The 22,910-nt window shown below is 34.0% G+C and overlaps 1 protein-coding gene and 1 long non-coding RNA gene across 3 annotated transcripts; one reads left to right on the top strand and one right to left on the bottom strand.

Moving 5' to 3' along the window:
* Nucleotides 1–2,326: 2,326 nt before the first annotated feature.
* Nucleotides 2,327–8,933, bottom strand: LOC148284812 (uncharacterized). Of its 2 annotated transcripts, XR_015823863.1 has the most exons (4): nucleotides 8,028–8,876; nucleotides 6,770–7,558; nucleotides 4,527–4,606; nucleotides 2,327–2,506 (listed from the first exon to the last, which is right to left on the bottom strand). It is a non-coding gene; the product is annotated as an uncharacterized LOC148284812 (long non-coding RNA). The 2 variants fall into 2 exon arrangements; XR_015823862.1 differs by having other exon boundaries at nucleotides 6,770–8,933.
* Nucleotides 8,934–9,482: 549 nt separating this feature from the next.
* On the top strand, nucleotides 9,483–20,181 carry Xxylt (Xyloside xylosyltransferase). Its single transcript, XM_088234625.1, has 4 exons — nucleotides 9,483–10,139; nucleotides 12,725–12,866; nucleotides 14,766–15,088; nucleotides 15,309–20,181. Exons 1-4 carry the CDS (start codon nucleotides 9,656–9,658, stop codon nucleotides 15,476–15,478), a joined length of 1,119 nt encoding a protein of 372 aa, XP_088090751.1. The 5' UTR covers nucleotides 9,483–9,655; the 3' UTR covers nucleotides 15,479–20,181.
* The last annotated feature ends 2,729 nt before the right edge of the window (nucleotides 20,182–22,910 follow it).

Genomic DNA, 22,910 nt, shown 5'->3' with positions numbered 1-22,910 from the left:
GGTGCTAATTGTAAATTATTAACAAAAACGATCAAACGGCATCGCCGGCATTTAAAAAAAAATATTGTGCCTCATTACTTTATGGAAATTCTAATTATATGTATGGCGTATGGATGGATGGATGGGTCAAAAACATAAAATTTAACACCCAGTAAAATTTAAACAGAGTTTCATTGATACGCAGTTTTTTAAAAACGGTTTATGCTCACATTTTTTTAGAAAAGTATAGTTTTCCTGTTTTTTTTTAATGCTTTAAAGGTAACAACTGGTTGCCAGTTAGTGTGTAGTTCGCGAACGATCCTGTCATACTGACAAGGTCGGAAACATTGAACTAGAGATATGTTCCTTTCATCTCGGTCAGTTAATTCGCGAAAAGAGCACCGAACTAAATTAATCTTCGTGTCATTTGGATCTTTCATATATTCGTGTATTTTGGATCTCTAGCTCATTTCGTTTATTCATTGAACGAGATTGTGTCCTTATCTCTGTGGTTAGTAGGTAGATTAGGTATAGTAGGTACCTAAATGCCTATACTGGCTGCTTTGCTATTACATTATCGACCGCGCGCCGCACCATGTCGGTACCGCCCGGCAAAGGCGGCACTTAAAACTTAATTCACACTAATTACAAAATGTCACGATAAAAATGCGATTTTATGAATTATTATTTACGTTAAGATGTAAACATTAAGTATTCTTATTTCATTATGCCCTCAAATGTAAACAAGAGATTAGTTTGTTTGCTCAAATTTATGAGATATTATATATTTTTCTGTTCAATATCAATATTTAAAGAAACACTTTTATTAATTAATTGATTTATTTATTATATTATTATGAAAACATTCATATTCACTAACCTATAATGGCTTTTTAGACTGTGCCCGTGTTAAGTCATAATAAATAACATCAAAAAATATAAAGTCACTTAAAATAAAAAGAGATTAAAATATAAAAATTACAGAATAACAATCCAATTGGAAGTTATAACATTAAAAATAATTACAAATGAAACAATTTTTTTTTTTAGGAATAACCCGCTAAGCCTCTATTTTGAGGGTTGTCTGCAGGTGGGATAGAGGGGATATGGAAGGAGGTAATAAAAAATACACCACAACACCCGGACCAATTGAGAAAAAATCTTTCTTGGGTATTTTTCTTGCAACTGGCGGGAATCGAACCCGCGACGCCAGTTTCACAGTTGGCCGTCTAACCAACTGCGCCACCAATGTTAAAAATAACAACCTAATTGTGGAAAAACTTATTAGGTCAGTTATCCATTTTGCGCTAGAGGCCAATAATTGTTTTAAAAAAAAATATTTCCACCTTTTTTTTTCATTTGCATTTGTTTATTTTATAATATATTGTACAACTGCACACGTTATATATATAAAAACCTACTTTAAAAAAAAGATAACCCGTTAAGGGTAAGGCGATAAGGGGGTTTAAAATATCTATTATTTAAAAAAATAACAATAAAATAATTCAACAATATTTTGAGTTTGTCCAAATTTTTGTAGACAAGGACTGGATTAAACTCCCTGGGGAGCTGTTTATATTAACATATTACAACATAGATGAAGAACATTTAAGAGAAGGTAATGTAGAAGTCTAGGCATCTACAGGGCTTATGACCTGTCATTGGCTGGTTGTCAGTTTCAGTGCTGCAGAGCAGCGTTTATTTTATAATTTAAAAAAATACATATAAGAATTTGTTACCCACTAAGTCTAAAGACTAAGTTTAAGTGGCCACTTTACACACTGTGTAACATTCACCATTCTGCCCATATTTGAACATCTATATTCCTTCAATTCTTTTATCTGTTGATGTTTGTGAAGTTAAAGAGCTGAAACCTTTATTTATGCGGGTGAGATTCATCTAATTGAATTATTTCACCTGCATACTAGGCAACGCCTGAAAATGTTATTTTTTCAATTTCTTTACTTCAACAGATGAAAGAATTGAAGGAATATAGATGTTCAAATATGGGCAGAATTGTGAATGTTACACAGTGTGTAAAGTGGCCACTTAAACCAGCCAATGACAGGTCATAACATAAGCCCTGTAGATGCCTAGACTTTTATATTACCTTCTCTTAAATGTTCTTCATCTCTGTTGTAATATGTTAACAAAATAATTGTTAATGTATATAAAAAATAAATAAACCTTGCATGAATTATAATTTCTGTGTTAATTTGTTCCATAAAAATGCCTTTTAGTATTAATGTTCTTTTTGAAAATAAAATAATTTATCTGTTTTCTACATGTTTGTGGTATTATAATTGTAAACAATTGGAGGATCTATCCCAATTAATAAAACTCGCAGTTCTTAAAACACAGTTTATTTCACCAAGAGAAAATATGTACAGAGCAACACAACAACGATGCGTACACGGTGAGTTCTGCAGGAGGAGGGAGAGGGTAGAGCTTCAGGCTGCTGACCCTAGGGGTGGCGGAAGTGTCCGAGTGTTGCCACCCTGATGGGGTTGCCATCGTTATACTATATCTAAAAAACAATATTTTAAAATCAATAAAGAAAATCATGCTGACAAACCAGCCAAAAGTTTAGAATTGCCAATTGTTTCATTCACCGCTCATACGCATTTGGCTCAAGCAAACAAAATGAACTAGAAACATGAAAGACATGAAATATATGAATACACAAATGATACGGAGATGCGAAATATGCGGAAATATGATGACCTAAATGCGCCGAATGTGCAAAAGATACATCCGTTCGATTGAACTACTTAAAAGATTTGGTCACTTTGGTAATGCAGATTAAGTGATACGTATCCTCTCGGTGACAGGGTCTTACCCACGTCTAGTTACTACACTGTTTTAGTTTAATTTGCAACTCCGTTGTGGAATCAATTTTAGTTTTTGGTGTTCTTTTACAACGGTTACGACTTTGTGCTGTTCAAAATTTCGTTTTTAAGATGCGGATGGACAAGGGCACGGGACTGCGAGGGTGAGCGGTGGAGTAGAGACGGAACGGGGAGATTTCATGCGTATTATGTATATGTACTTCTTCCTTGGGAGATTATAATGTGAGTAGGTAAGTATTATGGATAAAGATTTGAAGTTTGAATTTGAAGGGTGGAGCGCGGTACGGAATGCGGTGAGCGTTGAATTTTTCACGCGAGGCAAAATTTATTTTTTATTTACTTCTGCGCCTGGTCATTTGGTTTTTGTTTTTTTAAACGATTTAATTTATTTTAGTGAAACTGTTTTAAGTGTTTCGAAAGGGTTACTGTTTTGAAACAGCAGTTATTTTTTTTTTATTAACTCTAACGCCAAGTACACGTTCTCATAGAGCATGACACTCAGCATTATGCAAGATGACGAATAAGAATTAACTATACTTAGGCCAAAATTTTCGATCATCAAAAAATATTATTACAACAAAAATATATATTAAAAAAATATTTGACATAGGTTTACTATTCCAGATATAAACATAATTTATAAAAACTTATTTCTATTTACATAATAAGAGCTAAAAATATTCAGATACAACAATAATTTTTTGATGATTATATTTTACAATAAATTTGATAACATTATGAAGCAATCAATTAATATATACAATTTTAATAAGTGTTGCAGACAAAGAAACTATTTTAAATCATGAAAATCTATATACACATATTGTTATCAGACAAATATTTACATATTGCAGAAATTATACCCCAGTTTCTTATACATGAAAGTAACATTTGGATGTTAATTGGTAATGTTATAAAGTGCATCAGGATTTCCTTAATCAATTCGTCTGCTTTCCATTAAAGAACAATTTAAAATTAAATGGTTCAAATTACCAATACTCTCACCACACTCACAGATTGGAGAGTTCCTACAGTTAATTTTAAATAAATGTGATGGAAAACAGCCGTGACCTGATCTTAATTTGCATATTGTTACTACTTTATCCCTTGAGAGAGTTGTTCCTACATACCACGGTTTTTTGAAAATATTTGACTGTATAGAAGCGTAAAATGATCCCTTTACCAATTTAGATTCATTCCACTGCATACGCCATACATCTCGACTATTCTTTTTTATAGTTTGGTACAAATCCGTTGCCGTTACACGATCATACTTAACCTTTCCACTGATACAAGCCTGTTTTGCAATTAAATCTACTTTTTCATTGTCTTTTATACCCACGTGACTAGGGATCAATGTCAATGTAACTTTTTAATTTCGTTGACTCAACTCAAAAAGACAGAATTTTATTTTGCAAAATATTGTGGAAAACGTTGATTTAAAAGGCGAGGATTTGAGTTTTTTAAGTGAGGCTAGAGAGTCAGAAAATATAACGATTTTTTAAATGCTTTTCTGGAGAATAAATTCCAACGCTTCAAGAAGAGCAACAGCCTCTGCCTCAAAACTGGAACAATTGTGTGAAAGTTTAAAAGTACATGAATAAGATGGATTTGTGCATATAAATGCAGCTCCAGCAGAGGAATTTGAAACAGATTTGGAGCCATCTGTATAAAAATATTTGAAATTTGACCACTTACCTTGGATTGATTGCAGAAATTCAATTTGATTTTGTTGATAAGACCTGAATAAACATTCAGTCTTCCTTTCAGTCATAACGCTAAAACATATATCAGGGTTATAAATTAGGCTTTCAAAGGGAAGCAAATATATTGGATGTCAATGATTGCGAAATATTTCCGTTGCAAAAAAGAACAAGGAATTATAACTCAAAACCAGCAAAGCTTTCTTTTTTCTTCGCCAGTAGGGAAGGGAATAAGAATAACTGTGCAAAAGTTTTAATTTGAGAATCAGCGGATGAGAAGATGAACTTAAACGACTGACAAAAAAATATTTGATAAATGTTGGCAGCAAATTTCCAAAGGTGGCTCAACATTTTCCACTTGCAGTACATTAACTAGAGTAGATTTCATGCATCCTGCAATCAACCGTAAGGATTTGTACTGAATTTGGTCAAGTTTTTTTGACAAATAATTCGGAAGAGACCCAAAAAGAAAGGATGCATAATCCATCTGCGATCGCATAAGAGCATTGTACATTATTCGAAAGACAGATGGTCCCACCAAATTCCAGCTGTACATTTAAGAATATTAAAATTTGTGTTACATTTTGCTACAATTTCGTTAATATGAACTGACCAAGACAAAGACGATTCTAAATTGAGACCCAAAAATTTAACAGATGAATGATTTGGGATAGATTTTCAAATTTAATATCAAGGCTAACGGGACGTCTTTTTTTGGAAAACATCATTACTTTACTTTTTAGAGGTGATAATTTCAGACCATTTTCCAAAAGCCATGAACTTAAATCATTTAAGGAATTTTTAACTTTCGTTTCAGCGGCTAAAATACTTTTTTCCGAGACATAAATGGTAAAATCGTCAGCGAATAATAAAATCCGTCAATTTTTTGTTATTAACCTTTCCAAATCACGTGTATAAATATTAAATAATATAGGGCTCAAAACTGAGCTCTGTGGAAGATCTTTCCAGACTACTCTCGTGCTGATTATCGAATTTTGAACAAACGCGTGAATAATCCTCTCGGAAAACATATTTTTTTTAAAAATTCGTTATTTTTAGTGGAACTTTAAATTTAATTAATTTATCAAGAAACACAGAAATATCAACATTATCAAAAGCTCCATCGATATCTAAAAAAACTGCAACTAAACTTTCTTTCCGAGAGAATTACAGATTGATGTCAGTTGTGAATATAGATAGACTGTCTAGAGTTCCTTTTCCTTTACGAAAACCAAACTGGAATTTGGAAAGAAGATGATGGTGTTCAGTGAACCAGTCTAGTCTATTTTTTATGAGATGTTCCATTATTTTGGAAAGACAGGATGATAAAGCTATTGGACGATATGAAGATCCTAAGGTGGGATCTTTACCACCTTTTAAAATTGGAACAACGTATTGTTGCTTTTTAAAATATTTGATTGTAAATACTAAGAAAAATATGAAATTTAGAATTTGATAGTTTTATTATTGAGTATGGAATATTGTCTGGCCCAGGAGAAGAGTCATTTAAATTTTGAAGAATGTGTTGAAGCTCAGATAAAACAAATGGAGAATTAAGGAAATCTAGAGAATTAATTTGGAGAGAGGTATTTTGTGGTAGTTGGCAAGATGGGGGAGCAAGTTTATCCATGAACTGGTTAATACAAATATTATATGGAGTTAGAAAAATTGGGAGATTGTAAGCGGCTCTAAACTTTCTAATCATACTCCAGATGGTAGTTAAGGATGATGTAGGTGAAAGAGTTTCACAAAATGTTAGCCAACCTTTTCGTTTTTTTAGCCGAAATAATCTTTTAGCTTTTGCTAGCTGATGGAGCTGGATTTGGTTTAAGTGGATTTATAGAAGTAAAAGGAATGTGTCATAGAGCAGTTTCTTTCAAAATGCCTATTAGATTGTCATAAGATTCTATGCATGATTCAGATGGTTCTAAAGAAGAAAGGTTTTTTCAAGTTCAGATTGGAAACCAGATATGTTGGTTTTCTTAGATGAAAGTCTAAATTTAGGACGAGTAATAGTATTATTGGTTTGAGATGTTTGAAAAGACAAAATAATCGGAAAATTATCGCTTCCACAGGTATCCGAAATGATGTCCCAAAAAAGAAGAGAGGCTAGAGAGTTCGAAGACATAGAAAGGTCAAGTGCATTAGCGTGCTGACTGGGTGAACCGAGACGAATCGGAGAACCGTTATTTAGTAAACAAAAATTTGAAATATCTAAAAAGTCAATAATATTTTTACCTGATTTGTCTTCACTGGCACATCCCCAAAAGAGGGTTTAAACCATGTCTCAGATGTGGCCGCTGAAGAAATAGAATATTTTTGAAGAAGAAAGAGAAGATTAGATTTATTGGAAATGGCGCTTCTGCAGTTCCATTGAAAGATAACCGCCATTATAATTTAAGGAAGTGGAGATGTTAGCAATAATTTCGGTAGCATTGGACGGTATTTTATTATTAGATATAATATTAAGAAGAAGAGTCAGTAATGTTTGTATAATGTCTGAATTTACGGATGGATTTTCAGAAAGACTAGAACTGTTGTTAAGGGCGATTCCATCGGGAGACTCATTTTATGAGTTTCCGTTAGGACATAATAACATTAAATTTAATAATGGCTGATCACGAGATAATTAAGAAGGTTGAAATGTTTTCGGAGTGCGGAATGTAAGAGGTTTTTTTAAACGAAGATTTATCTGAGACATGGATAGATTGTTTTGCAAGTGTCTGGGTAAATTGCGGAACATTTAACAAAGATGGCATTGAAGTTATTTCGGCAAAAGTTGATTTTGAAGGTAAAACCTTTTTGGAAGCCTCAAAAAGGACATATTTTGGGACGCCATTATGTGTTTGATATTTTTTTGTCTAGTATAATCAGGGCAGTTGTAGCTTGTTCATATGGCAACCTGAACAATTTACACCGACAGGAGGAGAATTTTTGGGACAATCCTCTTCCAAGTGATCTTCGCTGCATTTAAAACAGCGAGGACTAGATCTGCATGCAGTTTTGATGTGTCCGAAACGACAGCACCTAAAACACAAGATGGTCGGAAATATGTATTGTTCGACTGGAAGGGAGTTGTAATGTAAAAATACGTTTTTTGGTAATTTTTGTCCTTCAAAAGTTACTACAATAGATTGTGGAGGAAGCCACTGAATTGTTCCCGATTTAGTGTCTTTATAATTAAGACAGCGGATTTTTTTAATTTTACCAAAGTACTCGGGAACAGAAATTTCATCAATGATTTCCGAATCTGACATGTCAGTCGGAATACCCTAGATAATTCCCATTCGTGTTACCTGGTAGGAAGGGATAGTAGCAGAATACAGATTGCACATAGAAGGAGATGCACAAAATATGTTTGCCGATCTATAGTCTTTGAATTCGAGGGAAATTTTAAATTTTCCGAGAGATTTAACACCGCCAGAAGTGATATTTTTAATATTATTTCGGAATAAAAAGTTGCCAAAATGAATCGGGTGAATAGAATTTGAATTACCATCTCCGCTAATTTTCTGTACATGTACAGTAAATGGTCCTATATCTGTCAATTTATAATTGTTAACTGTGGTGGATTCTCTGGGATTTTTTTATACAAATGTATCACCCAGGCTGTCACCATCTCTTCTTTTCCTTGCTTGCGCATCTACGTCAGGTGGAGAAGTAGGAGACGGCTTGTCACAAGCCGCCTCCGTGGTCACCGGGTTCGTTGTCAACGACTATTATTTGTTATATATGCTTGAAGAAAAACCAAATATTAAAAAGTTGAAACTGTGAACTAAAGAAAAAATACTGTCAATGCTATAACTAGTAATAGTTCTACATCATCTCTGAATGCTATTGATATTCAACAAATAGCAGATCAAAACAAGAGAACTTCGTGTCAGAATTTTTGTAATGCATTTTGAGCACAGATTACAGATATTTTGAGTTTTGATGGTCTCGGGCAAATTAGATATCTGTTGTCTGTGGGCAAAGTGACATTGGAAACCATAGATGAATCGACGACGGCCCATTTCACACAGCATGACAAAAATCCATACGGCACGATAAAATGACGTAGATCGGAATTTTTTACCATATCATTTTTTTAATTCCAAGTAAACACAATAGCTAGTGCACTATAAGGCCGCCTAATCTTTACCCAATTTCTAAATAAATACATAAAAAATGTAATAAATTGATACGAGCTAAACATACCTGTTTAAAATATTCAGGAATTTAAATATTTTGTCCCCGTACAATAAGCAGGTATTTTTGTTTTAAATTATAAAATCAAGTGAAGAGTGACTATTACGAACTGCATTAATTAAGGACCTAGATCTGTAAGTATTTTTCTTTCTCTCATGTTTGTAACTAGTTCTAAGATTATTCTCATGTTCTAGCTTAATAAACAAAGGTACATAAAACATTCAAGCTTTTTAAATTATCTTCCAATTTACTCGTTTTCAGAATAGATTTAAGATTTCTTTATTTTGGTTTGGGGATTTAAATTCATTTAGTTTTAATTAGGATTATATCATCATGAAAAAATGGGAATACATGGCGAAGTAACTTACTATACCACATATTCGATAAGGCACCAGGAAGACGCGATCTTCCAAATTCATCTCAAGTTTCTGTTCGGCAGATGTTCCCGCTTTCTCTCAGTTAGCGGAGAGACGGACAGCTTCCGTCTATTCATACGCACGAACGCAGAACTTGATTTTTCACAGCCTCCGAGATGATCAAATTTCATCTCAATTTTTCTCTCATCGCCACTCAATAAATAACCAAAACTCCCCCAGTAAAAAGGTTATTCTTTAATTCTATTTTACCCCCCCCCCCCCGTGATAAAATGTCATTCCATCCTAATTTTATTTTGCCGTGTTGTTTTAGACGATGCGTGTGAAATGAACCATCGGGAGAATGCCCCGTTTTGTAAGTTAAATAGTCTATGGGTTGACCCGAGACGCTGCTGCATCTGTTTTCTGTTTGTGATTTTTTTCAAAAGTCGGAATTGTAAAATTCGTATGATTTTCCGCATTTGCCGTGCTTGCTTTGCTTACCTTTTATAATAAATAAAAAAACTATTTTTACGTGTACTGATATCAATTGCAAATTGTCGATTGATTTGTGATCGTTTAAATGGGTTTATATATAAAAGTTTTCTATAACCTAATATTCTTTTTGTTTATTTTGGTTTGTTATTTTATATTTAAAAGTTACCCTCGGGATTTCCATCGTATCAAACATAAATCCAGTTATCAAAACAATGAATTCGGACCCTACGTGTTTGAAGGGAAAAGTCCAAATGATAATGATAAAGTTGAAAACACGATTAATATATGGATTATATTCAGCAAGACATCGGAAAATAACGCGCTAATCAACAAATTAAGGACTTTATTACAAAGCATATTCACTCATAGTGATGGAACTCGACTACATTTTAATATGTTATCAGATGACGCCAGCAAACTCATAATTGAATCTATATTCAGTGTTCTCGCAAAACAGTATGTGCATCTGGAATCCTTTGTGTATTTGACCTTTTATAGTTTAGAGAATAGTGCCCACGAAATTGAAGATATTACTGGGATTATGACACCACACTTCAGTTCACTTCCAGGTTGGTTTTTATTTTTAAAACACCGTCACTTAAAACCGGTTGATAACATTTGTCCTACTAACTGTTATATTAATTTATTGATTGCTACGAGGGGACCTTCAAATAGCCTATCTATGATAGATACGTAGTGCGGGATTGAGCAGGTTTGTTGCAAGCTGTGACATGTCTTGTGGTGTCAGGCCACTTCAGTTTAGTTCAGTCGCGCGTAAGCTCTTGGAATAATTGGTCGCTGAGTGCATCAAGGTGCGATAAAAATGGATAAAATGAGTTTAAAGCATCGTGCCGTCATCGAATTTTTAGTAAAGGAAGGTAATGGATTAAAGCAAATAAATGAGTGTATGACAGCATACGATGACTCTTCACCTTCTTATTACACCGTAAAATATTGGGCTAAGCAGTTTGAGTGGGGTCGTGAGTCCATTGAAGTTGACCTGCGCAGTGGAAGGTCGGTTGAAGCAACATCGCCCGAAATAGTGGTAAAAATAGAAAAAATGGTATTGCAAGACCAATGCTCAAAAGCTTCTCAAATAGCTAATGAATATGGGGTTTCAGTTCTAAGAATCTTACAGGAAGGTTTGGGGATGACTAAGGTGAGTTCCAAGAATGCTGACGCCTTTCCAGAAGGAACGACGGGTTCAGTTTTCAAAAGAAAATTTCGACCTATTTGAGGAAGGCGGCGAAGCTTTTTTGTCTCAAATAGTGACGGGTGATGAAACCTGGATTCCATGAACCATGATTTTTCTTAAATTAAAAAAGTTAATGTTAAAATTAAATTTATATCTTTATATTATCACTTTGTAAAGCACCCTTGCGGTATTATATTTCGAAAATGGCGCTATATAAGTTATCCATAATTATCATTATCATTATCACCATTGGGATCTGGAAACAAAACAAGAGTCAATGCAGTGGAAACATAAGGGTTCTCCGCCGCCCAAGAAATTTCGGAATCATCTGGCCGCCGGGAAGATTATGGAGACCATATTCTGGGATAGTGAAGGTTTGCTATTGATTGATTACCTTCTCCACCAGGAGACGATCACAGTGGCCTACTATGCTGGTGTTTTGAAAAAACTGAAGGCGGCGATACTGGAGAAGCGACGGGGGAAGTCAAGTCGCGGGGTGCTCCTTCTTCATGAGATTGCCTCCGTACACAAGTCCCGCATTGCTCAGGCTGCTGTGACTGAATTGGGGTTTATATCATTAAATCACCCTCCCTACAATCCAGACCTGGCCCCCTGTGATTTTTATGTCTTTCGACACTTGAAAAAAGACCTAAGGGAACAGAGATTTTCGGGAGATGATGAAGTCAAGTGCGCAGTTCTGACGTTTTTTCAAGACCAAGAGTTGAGATCTTTTTCTGACGGTATTAACGCGCTCCCTGCGAAGTGGAGTAAATGTATTGCTCTAGGAGATTACATAGAAAAACAATATTAAAAAATCCATAAGTCTGTTTCTTCACACCTAGGTAGATTACTTTTGAATCTCCCCTCGTATGTTAAAATATCATATTTATTTACAAATAATTGTTTTTTATTAAAGAAATACGAATCTTTCCTGTCTTTATTTAGAACAAATACTTAAATTCAAGTGATTTTTTTTAACCTTTGTGATTGATCGTTAATCTATTACAAAGGTTATGCTATGCCCATCATTTTGGATGCATTTATCAAAATTTTGCACCAAAAAAATACTTTTTTTATGAATAATTATTAGATGTTGATTTGTTGTTCCAAGATCCAATAACAATGAAGAAGTTCAGTGGTTTTTTTATTTATTTGTTAATAGACTAATTTATGTATCGTATTATCAGCACAATGCTTTTTAAAGTTTTGTATTTCTGAAATTACTCCGCGTGCGACGTCTCAAATTCTCTTCCGCTTCTTCTCGGTCAGTTCTGCCGATTGGTCCGTTGACGGTAAGTAAACCGGAAATCTTTCACAGTCCTCTTATCATTGATTGATTCATATGAACTAGTGACGTCGTTCAAAGTAGTTCGTTTTTATTAAAGTATATTTTTGTACATTTTCAAGAAACTTTGCTGCATAATTTAATGCTCTTATGTTTACCCCGCGTAAGAAAGCATTTTTTGGATACAATTTCCTGTAGGGCTGAAGTTCTTCATTGCTTCACTGTGGTGTGCCTCGAATGTTCTATGAACTGAATAATATTATGAACTGCAAAATGCTAAACCATAAATCATCATAATTTTTTTTACATAAAATATTTGAACACCTATGTTATTGCTTAGTTCTGATGTAGATTTGATGAAACATTTTAATTGAACTTGTTGATAAATTAATCATTTCTTGATGTTTTAACAGTACATTTAAAAAATAGTAATAATCAATGCGTGTCTTCTGAAACATTTATTTTGATTATTCATATTCACTGAACTAACTAGACTAGACGAGACATAAAATGACTAGACAATATTACATTTCTAATGTAACCCTAACGGGTTTTTTAAAATTGTAAATAAATAAAAAAAAATACCACATTAATATTTATTTCCACCTATCAGTTTTTTTTAACAACCTTATGTTACTTGGTATTTGAATTTCAATTACAGTTTATTATTTCAGGAACTTATTACTCTGATGCACTGTTTTACATATCTCTAGGATTGCATCGTTTGGCACCACAGTCTCAAAAACAAGTAATTCTTCTTGATTGTGATATAGTATTTAAAGCAAGTATATCTGGTTTATATCAACAGTTTAAAAAGTAAGAACATTTCAAAATACTGTTTTACTTATACAATGTGTTCTAGGCTCTAATGAATGGCCATTGTCATATGAAAATATAAAATTATATACAGTCGAACTTGGTTATTACGAGGAAGATGGGACCGATTGAAGTAGCTCGTTATAAACGTTACTCGTTATACCAGATAAATGTTTTTTTTATACTATCGCTATTGCACGTTGTCACTAAGTAAACAAGTAAATATGTTACATTGATGGAAAATCCTGCATTTCTTCGGGTACAAAACCATTGGAGCAATGCGTCATCGACAATAGTACGATCGCACTTTCTTTTTTTTTTTTTTTGTGTGTCCGTGATATTCTTTTCAGATGCAGACAAATAAATATCCTTATTTTTCAACAATGTTGACACTGTGGATGAAGATAGAAAAAACTTTGTCCACAATTCCACATTTTTCGCGCCACGTTCGATTTCACGAATAATTGCCACTTTTTCACGAATTGAGAGACACTTCCTCTTGTTAGTAAACATGTTTATAATTCAGGGGTTAAGTTTTAACTGATCTGGTCTAGAACTCATTTGACATCACCCACTTGTAATGTTTATTGTGTATTGAAATAAGCTTAGAACATTAAAAAATCTAAAAAACCCCTTAAAAACCCCCAAAACAAGCATGTCATTCATAAACTACAAAAGCAGCTGTAAATTGTAGCAATGTGCCGAACCGGCACTTACTAAGTTCACAAAGTTTGGATTTTTTTAAAACCATGTGTGTTCAATTTTCAATATTGTTGGCGAAAAATCCAATTAGGTACTTAGACACTTACATAGCTATCATAAACATAATCCGATCCCAACGCCCGGCGCTATTTATCCTATATGTTAGCCGACCGTTTGGATTTTATCACTTAGGTTTTTATTTCGATAATTATGTTTTTAACAATTGAAGATTTTTTGTGTAATTTTTGACAGTACTTTTGTTCGGTATGTCCGAGAAGTAGCTCGTTATAACAGTGAATAATTGTATGGAGAAAACCATGAACTAAAATGTCAACTGATGTTTCCTCGTTACATCCGAGATCTCGCTATTTCCGTGATCGTTATAACCGAGTTCGACTGTATTTACAAGAACTTAAAAAGGGGGGGTCTACCTCTTATTAGTAAAAAGTTATTAATAAAAAATCTCCTTAGTCATGGTAGTAAAAAAAACACATTTAATTGTTATTGCATCGCTTTAACTATTTAAAGCAAAAAATTAGATTTTTAAAAACAAAATATGATAGTAAATTTCAATAATTGGTATAAGAAAAAAATATGTCCCTAAAACCACATAATCAAAGTTGCAAACTTTGATTTTTCTATAGTGATCGTAATTGATCCTAAGTAATAAAATAAATATTCAAATGATAATATAAATAATAAATTATATTTGGAAATTCATTGATTGATTATTATTGCAAATACAATATGAGGCTCTAAGAGCCATAAGAGCTTAAGTGACATTTCACATCAATTTGATCCGAGTATGTAGTTAGATGTAAATAAATCCTGTTTTTTCAGCCACATTTACTCAAGCTCCAACATTAAAGCTGGAAGCTAAATAAACAAAAGAAAAACAGTACGGCCAAATTCAAGTTTCACAAAAAAATTGTGCCAAAGAAACAACCACCAAAGTTGTATGAGCCATCAGTTTACATAATTTATTTCCTTTCCGTTTATTTTACAAACAATCGTGGCACTAAGCGTAGTCTCAGTCATTTTATAATAAAAACTTAAGCCAAGAGTCCTTGCAAGCCACTTTGCCATGTATTTATTATAAAGTTTTAAAACAGTCTGCCCACTGTGCCCAAACAAGTTTTCACTTCAAAAACAGTTATTTAAAATGTATGTTTTATTTACACGTTTAATATTTTGCAGATTTTCCTCCAGCAATTTATTTGGTATGGCGCATGAACTGTCTCCGGTATATCGGCATGTGCTCAGCGAATATAGAAAGAAACACAATAATACTCTTATTGGTTCTGAGCCGAAAAACGGACAAAAGAACTTAACTAAGTCTATAGATGTTATTGATGACGGATATCCAGGATTGAACTCCGGAGTTTTATTGCTTAACTTAGACAGAATAAGAGAATCTTCGCTGTACACATCTTTGTTATCTGAAGAAAGCGTAAAAAACATTACAGAAAAATATACGTTCAAGGGACACCTCGGGGATCAAGATTACTACACATTATTAGGTAGGTGTTAAAACATAAATTATACTTGAGAATATTTTGAGTATGTCCAAATCTTTGTAGTCAAGTACTGGATCAATAGATAAGCGGTATAAATGTCTAGATTGCCATATTTCTGTTTTAGGGGTCTCTGTTAAAATATCTGTAAAAGAAATTCATTTTAAATCGATCGTATGTTTGATTTTATCGATTGTACCTAATTATTATCGTCTTTTTTTTACAGGTTTTGAGTACCCTCAATTATTTTATATTCTGGATTGCGGGTGGAACCGGCAGTTATGCAAATGGTGGCGACAAAACGAAGATTCTTCTCTATTCGATAAATACTACCGATGTGATTCTTCAATACTGTTGTATCATGGAAATTGTAATTCACACATTCCGTCAAGCTGACTGCATCAAACAGTGATTCGGGTGTTAGTTTTATTTTTAAATGTACAATTGAACGTAGTTATGCAGAAAGCAGCCAGCCATAGAAAAGTGAAACTGAGATAATAACACTTTTGTGAAAAGAGTGAATTATCAAATCTACTCAGTTGGAATGTTTTTTACTTAGAAAAATGTTAAATAATGCATTTATTTGTTTTGTTACCATATAAAAAATAATTTAACTATGTATTTAACCAGTTTTAATGATTACAAGTACCTATGACACACGACGGACTGTACATCAGTGCTAAAGCGCAGATTGAGAGTTGATCTCTTTATTCTGATTTGCAATTGAACGAAGGCATGCAGAAAGCAGCTAGCTAAAATAGCACTTTTGTGAAAAGAGTGAATAATTAAATCTACACCGCAGTTGGAATGTTTTTGACTTTAACAAATGATAAACAATAAATACATTCGATTTTTTAAAATACAACAAACAAGAATCTAATTATGTATTTGACCTGTTGTAATGATTTTTAAAGTACCATAAGATTTTCCTAGTGCTGTGGGTGTTTTCTGCAAATTGAGAAATGCCATTTTTGTGATAGACACCATTTTCAGAAGGTGATTATACAGTTTTTTGTATGAAAGCAGTCTGGCTGTTTTTAGCAGGACATAGAATTGACCTGACTGCACCCGATAACATCAATATATAATTTCTTCAAAATTGTGGACTGGCTGCTTTCTTCATAACTATGTTCAATTATGATTTACAAAAAACAATGTGATATTATTTGATAAGTGAATTAACATTGATGTATGGAAAAACACCGGGGCGGTGTTTACTAATAAAACCATTGGCAAAAATAAGTAAATAATAAAATTGGGTTTTAAAATAAGGATGCCGACCATGACAACAATCATACACATGCGTTTTGGTAAATTTTTAGCCTAAGCAAATTCCTTGCAACTCGCCACAGTTAAATAATTTGGTTTTTGCACATATTATGGAGGTAATAAAAACACTACTCTGTACAACGGAGTAAACCCTAAAATTCTTCCAAGGGACCGGACTTAATCCTACCCCATCGTAAAGTGTAAAACTTCCCAACTCCAGAACGTGAGAAACTTTACACGGATTATCTGCATACAGAAAGATACATAGGGCACTTAACGCTGTCGAAACATATTACGGTCATCTGGTACATGGTGGCAAGATGATCCTTCCAACGCTTCAGTTATCTGCAAGTCCGTTAATCGTAAATGAAATTGTAGTTATATAAATGAATTATTGCTCTTCCTTGCCGGGAATCAAACCCCTTTTCAACATGTATATTTTTATTCTTCACCCTCATTTCTCTATCCGCACTTGGTGGTGCATATGGCACCGAATTACTTTGTCAATTGATTCCCTTCGTTACATAGAAGGTAAGGTGGTTACGCCACACTGAATCTATGTGCACACATTGATATATATATAGCACATTTGCTAGGATGAGGCGTTGGGATTTGTTTACTACCTGCGGGACCCTGGTTAAGATGTTGCATTTTTCGTACCGTGGGTACCTATTTTGTTCCGGCGCTAGAACAACGACTGAACCGACCGCGTGCACATGTGATTTCTCATATTCTCACCGCGATCGCAAAAATATATTTTGCCATCAATAAGTATTAAATCTACTGTGTGGATAATTTGTCAAGTGCCCCTCCTTCCTGACAGCAAGGTTGGACCTGATCTTGACTGCCGCGATAGAAGCACCATCAATAGAGGTGCCAGAACCCAGAATAAGGTAGGAATTGCAATCATTGTATTTAGGGTTCTGTAGCAAAGTGAACAAAGGATAACGCATACCTGTTTGATCCGTTTTACAATAGGCTCGTATAACTACTGTAATTCCATCATTTCATTATGAATGAGTTAGTTGATATGTTAGATAATTTCAATCCTTTTCCCTGTATCACGTTGAAAAAGGATGATGAAATTAAAGCTAAACTATTAGAGCAGGAAGTTTCCTTGAAAATATTTTCTTACACATGTAATTGTGAACTCATAGAATTCGTGGAGGAGTATAAGTATTTGGGTATTTTTATTGATCATAATTTTAAATGGGATCGTCATATATTTAAACTTTGTGATCGATTGCGGACTCTTGTGAGTTCTTTTTATAAGTTATCTTTTATTTTGCCTAAAATCACTCATAAAATTATTTATTTTTCTTTAGTAGAATCAATAATAAGATATGGTATAAAGTCGTGGGGACATTCGACTAAAACTAATATTAAAATGATCCAGGGTCTACAGTATTCTATAGTTAAGCGAATTGTACCTGCAGAGATTTACGAACAAAGAAGTAATAATGATCTCCTGTACAAAACAATCAAAACTCTGCCTGTTTAAGGACTACTGTGGCTTTGCATCATTTTGGAACAATTTAATAGTAACACATTCAAGTTTCCTCTCTAACATAAACATAATACACGCTTCACGCCTAATGATGGCTTGGTAGTACCAAAAGTATGTAATAAATATGGAAATAGAACTCTCAAATATTTGGTACCTAGATTTTTTAATTTATTACCAAAAGAACTTAAATTCAACTCAGATTGTAACAAGAGCAAAATAAGAGAGTGGCTACTCGATCAAGAGTTTATATATGAATAGTAGCTTAGGTGTAAATATTTTAATTTTTCATATATTTTCTTGTATTTAAAAAATAAATTTATATACTATTATTTGTATAAACATGTTTATTCTGATCTTTACGCCTGTTAATTTTTATCTGTTATTCATTGTTTTTATAAATGTAAATAATATTATTAAGTCAGTATAAATATAATCTTCACCAACAAGCTACAAAAAGTGGCTTGGTGGGATTTTAGTTTTAGTAAAAATATAAGAAGTGAAAATTTTTTTAAATTGTAAAAATGTATAATTATGCTATTATATAAAAGAAAAATCTTAACATTAGAAGTATCAACAAAAATTTCGACGAACTTATGATACTGCTTTCAGCGTTGGATTGTGATTTTGATATTATAATTCTGTGTGAGTGTTGGATTGGAGATAACTATATACCCAAACAATTAAATAAATACACTCATCACTACATGCAAAAGAACAACTTACAAAATGATGGAATTGTAGTATTCATAAAAAATGACATAACTTGTTCCATAAATGAAATCTCTATCGTCAAATCAAACTGCCTAGAAATTGACTTATACAACTCGACTAAAATATTTGCTATATATAGATCCCCTAGCACATCAGATGTAAGACATTTTATAGAAGGGTTGAATAATATTCTCATTACCAACACAACCACTGAAAATGTAATTGTGATGGGAGACATCAATATAAATATAATTAATAATATGCATCAATGTTTGATTATGTCCAAATGCTTGCAGACTGGCTGGATTTCCTCCCTAGGGAGTTGTTCATATTTAAATTTATTTCAACAGAGAGGGAAAAAGTTTTCGAGTAGAAATTTGGAAGTCTAGGCATTTACAGGGCTTATGACCTGTCATTGGCTGGTTTAAGTGGCCACTTTACACACTGTGTAACATTCACCATTCTGCCCATGTTTGAACATCCACATTTCCTCAACTCTTCCATCTGTTGATTTTTGTGAAGTGAAAGAGCTGAAACCTTTATCACGTGGGTGAGATTCATCCGGCTGAACCAAATCACCTACTAGGCAACGCCTGGAAACAATTTTCCAATTTTTATACTTCTTCTTTTACCAGGTAGTAATTCAACAATGTTTGATTATGTCCAAATGCTTGCAGACTGGCTGGATTTCCTCCCTAGGGAGTTGTTCATATTTAAACCAGCCAATGACAGGTCATAAGCCCTGTAAATGCCTAGACTTCCAAATTTCTTCTCGAAAACTTTTTCCCTCTCTGTTGAAATAAATTTAAATAATATGCATCCCCAAGCAAATGATTATTTAAATATACTTTCTATGCATGGTCTCTCTCCTTCTGTAAATGTCCCCACTCGCAAAGTGGGAATTTGTCTACTTGTATTGATCACGTTTTGTTAAATCTAAGAATAGTCTTTGTACGTTTGTATACAAATGCGATTTAACTGATCACTATGCAATTATTGCATCCTTATCCCTTAAAAAAATCTATAAATGTTTCTTCTAAATCCTCTATTAAGAAAACAATTGATTACAAAGCTCTGTGTATCGGACATCGCCGCGCGTGCGGTGAGGGAACGTACAACGCGGCCTGTGACGCGGCGGACGAGCGCCAAACATTAGGCACCGACACCAAGCCGAGCGGCCCTTTTGCGGGCGCCCAGGCGAAGATGGTAGCTGCACGGGGAAAATGGTGGGAATGACCACGGAGAGGCGGTCGAACCCCCGGCCGCGACTGAAGCTTCCCGAGTGGCCGCTAGGGCGACAAATGGCGCTCGGAAGAGAGTGTGCGGTGCCAGTGTTTCTATGTCAATATTTGTATGTCAGGTTTTCCTGTTTATTTTCGGCTAGGAGTCTCGATTTGTAATCTAACTAGCTGCCTCTTAAATAAAGACGGTTAATTATGTCACTCGCAGGGGCAGAAGTTAGAATATCGAGACCCTAGCCACATATTTGTATCAGATTGCGGGGAATCAGACCCTGTCAAATCCGTACCGTGCCCGACTGCGGCACGGTACAAATTTCTTAATAGAACCTCTGCTTTTTTCATGAATAAATTGTGTATAGTGTATAAACCAAGACTGTGTTTTATTGTATCTACGCCCTCTCCGCCTTCGATGTCGCCGCCTGCCCCTTCTGAAGAAGAAAATTAAAGCCTCAGCCTGAAGAAAGCTATCACCCGATAGCCGGTCAAATAGCAGCTCCAGACCCACCTCCTATCTACAGTTCAACTGTATGCACGGCGAGGTGTCGTGTATACTCTGTGTAATCTAGTATCACAAGAAAAATGGATTTGCACTCTATAAAGTACTAACGCACATCGTTCCTGTCTTTCATTTATTAATACATTGCGTGAACATGTTGAAAACTCATCATCATACATTAATTGTAGAACATCTAAAACCACTCTACTAAAGCCATGGATAACAACTGGAATACTTAAATGTTTATGTAAACGAAACAAACTGCACAGATTTTGTAAAAAAAATCCAACAGATTATGTTTCCATTCGTTACTACAAAAATTATAGAAATACTTATAAAAAAATTATCATTAGCACTAAAGAAAAGTATTACAGAAATGAAATTTCCAAAGCCGGTAATAATAACAAAAAAATTTGGAATTAATAAAAGAAATTTCTCATACCAGTAAATGTAGCTCGTCAATACAACACGTTGACATAAATGGCAGAATGACAAATATAAATGATAACTCCCTTGAAATGGCAAATCACTTTAATGAGTATTTTTCTTCCGTGGGCTCCACACTAGCATCAAATATTCTAAAAAAACTCTACAAGTACAGAAGATGAACTCGCACGAAAAATTGATAACTCATCATCTGCCATCTCCAATCTCTTGGAAGATTTTCAACCCACAACCCCTCGGGAGGTAATAGATACCATATCATCTCTAAAAGACACGTGTTGTTCGGGAAAAGATAGGATCTCAACCAAAATACTGAAACAAGTAAAACTGTATATAAGTGTGCCTCTTACACACATCATCAACAGCAGTCTCAAATCTAGATGTTTCCCAACTTGCCTAAAAGAAGCAACAATAGTCCCTATCTATAAAGCAGGTGAAAAAACATGTATTTCCAATTATCGTCCCATATCTCTCTTGAGTGTTGTATCGAAAATCTTCAAAAGGATTGTTAAGACTCAACTACTTATCTTTCTTGAAAAAAATGGTTTGTTGTCGGAGAACCAATGTGGCTCCCGGGAGGGCAGAGGCACTGCCGACGCTATAGCTGCTGTCACTCTTAATCCATAATATGAAGTCAATTATCAACCTGTGAATGCTTTTGATGTTTACTGTGTTGTAAAATGTCATTTGACGAGACTGAAGAGACACTCGGGCTTGCACTAATGATTCGATAAAAATCCCAAGAATCGAACTTCCTACATTCAACGGTGAAATTCAAAATTTTGAAACTCGGAGTCAGTGCTTAGTCAAATACCCAAGGAGCTTCGTTTGTCTCAGAGCGTGACTTTCAATAGTGAAACGACTGTAAAAATATTGGGTCTACGCTGGTATCCAGCTGAGGATATATTCAGTTTTCAGGTTAGTCCAGAGGAAAGGCCTTGTGCTAAACGGGATATATTGTCCTCTGTAGCACAGCTATTTGAACGTTCTAAGTCTCGTAGTCCCTATTATTGTCTTTGCAAAGCTATTAATCAAAGAATTATGGCTATTAAAAATTGATTGGGATGAAATGCCTCCTGATCATATAAAGCGTGACTGGCAACAGTTCCAAGCTGAACTACCATTGATCTCAAGCATGAAGTTTCTACTATACATAGGTGTCGTTGAAGCCTGTACGGTAACTTACTTAAGCTTACTTAAGATATACGAACAATAAAGAAATCAGCCAAATAATAAACAGGCTCAAAGACAACACATCACCTGGCCATGACAAAATAAAAGTTGTTATAGTCAAAAAAATAAAGAAAGAAATAACCATGACAATAGTGAAATTAATAAATAAACATATAGCAGACGGAAGCTTTCCAGAAGTAATGAAATTAGCCAAAATAACACCAATTTACAAAGGAGGAGAAAAAAACTTAGCTTCCAACTACAGACCTATTGCAAACTTAACCATTCTAAGTAAAATATTTGAACAAGTGCTACACAATCGATTTTACCAACACCTCGAAAACCTTAATTTTATTGCAAAAGACCAACATGGATTTAAAAAAAAAAAAGGTTACCTCCACAGCAATGACGTCAATTTGCAACTTTATACAAACCAAAATTGATAGGATATACAGTGACTGAACTCATACTTGACTTCAAGAAGGCATTTGACACAGTCCACATAGATACCCTTCTAGATAAACTACAACATACAGGAGTTAAGGGACAAGCTCTCAAAATATTTAAAAACTACAAGGAAGAAAACAGTTTACGAAAATTGAAGAACACAAAAGTGAAATAACAACAATGCAATTCGGAGTACCTCAGGGATCAATATTAGGACCATTGTTTTATATAATATACATTAACGACATAATACACAGTGACATAATGGGAAAAAAAAAACAATCTATGCGGACGACTTAGGAATTTTATATGAAAACAAAAATGACATTAAAACGACTAAAACCATCAACAATGATGTGCAAAAACTATTAGAATGGACAAACAAAAACTTCTTAACACTAAATGCCAAGAAATGCAATACAATACATTTCGAAACACAAAAGAAGAACCATAACATGAACATAAAAATAAACAACGAAACTCTTAAAGAACTAGAACATGTGACTTACCTAGGACTCACAATGGACAGACAATTAAAAT

This window comes from Micrasema longulum, unplaced genomic scaffold (genome assembly GCF_059751315.1).
Source record: "Micrasema longulum isolate JH-2025_06_02 unplaced genomic scaffold, ASM5975131v1 h1tg000087l, whole genome shotgun sequence".
Classification (NCBI taxonomy): domain Eukaryota; kingdom Metazoa; phylum Arthropoda; class Insecta; order Trichoptera; family Brachycentridae; genus Micrasema; species Micrasema longulum.
The sequence above is the reverse complement of the archived record's forward strand: the minus strand, read 5'-3'. Positions and strand labels throughout refer to the sequence as shown.

Coding starts and splice junctions, on each gene's coding strand:
- Xxylt (XM_088234625.1), top strand. CDS start 9,656: ATGGGTTTATATATAAAAGTTTTCTATAACCTAATATTCTTTTTGTTT. Junction 10,140..12,724: donor ACACTTCAGTTCACTTCCAG/GTTGGTTTTTAT, acceptor TTATTATTTCAG/GAACTTATTACTCTGATGCA. Junction 12,867..14,765: donor TTATATCAACAGTTTAAAAA/GTAAGAACATTT, acceptor AATATTTTGCAG/ATTTTCCTCCAGCAATTTAT.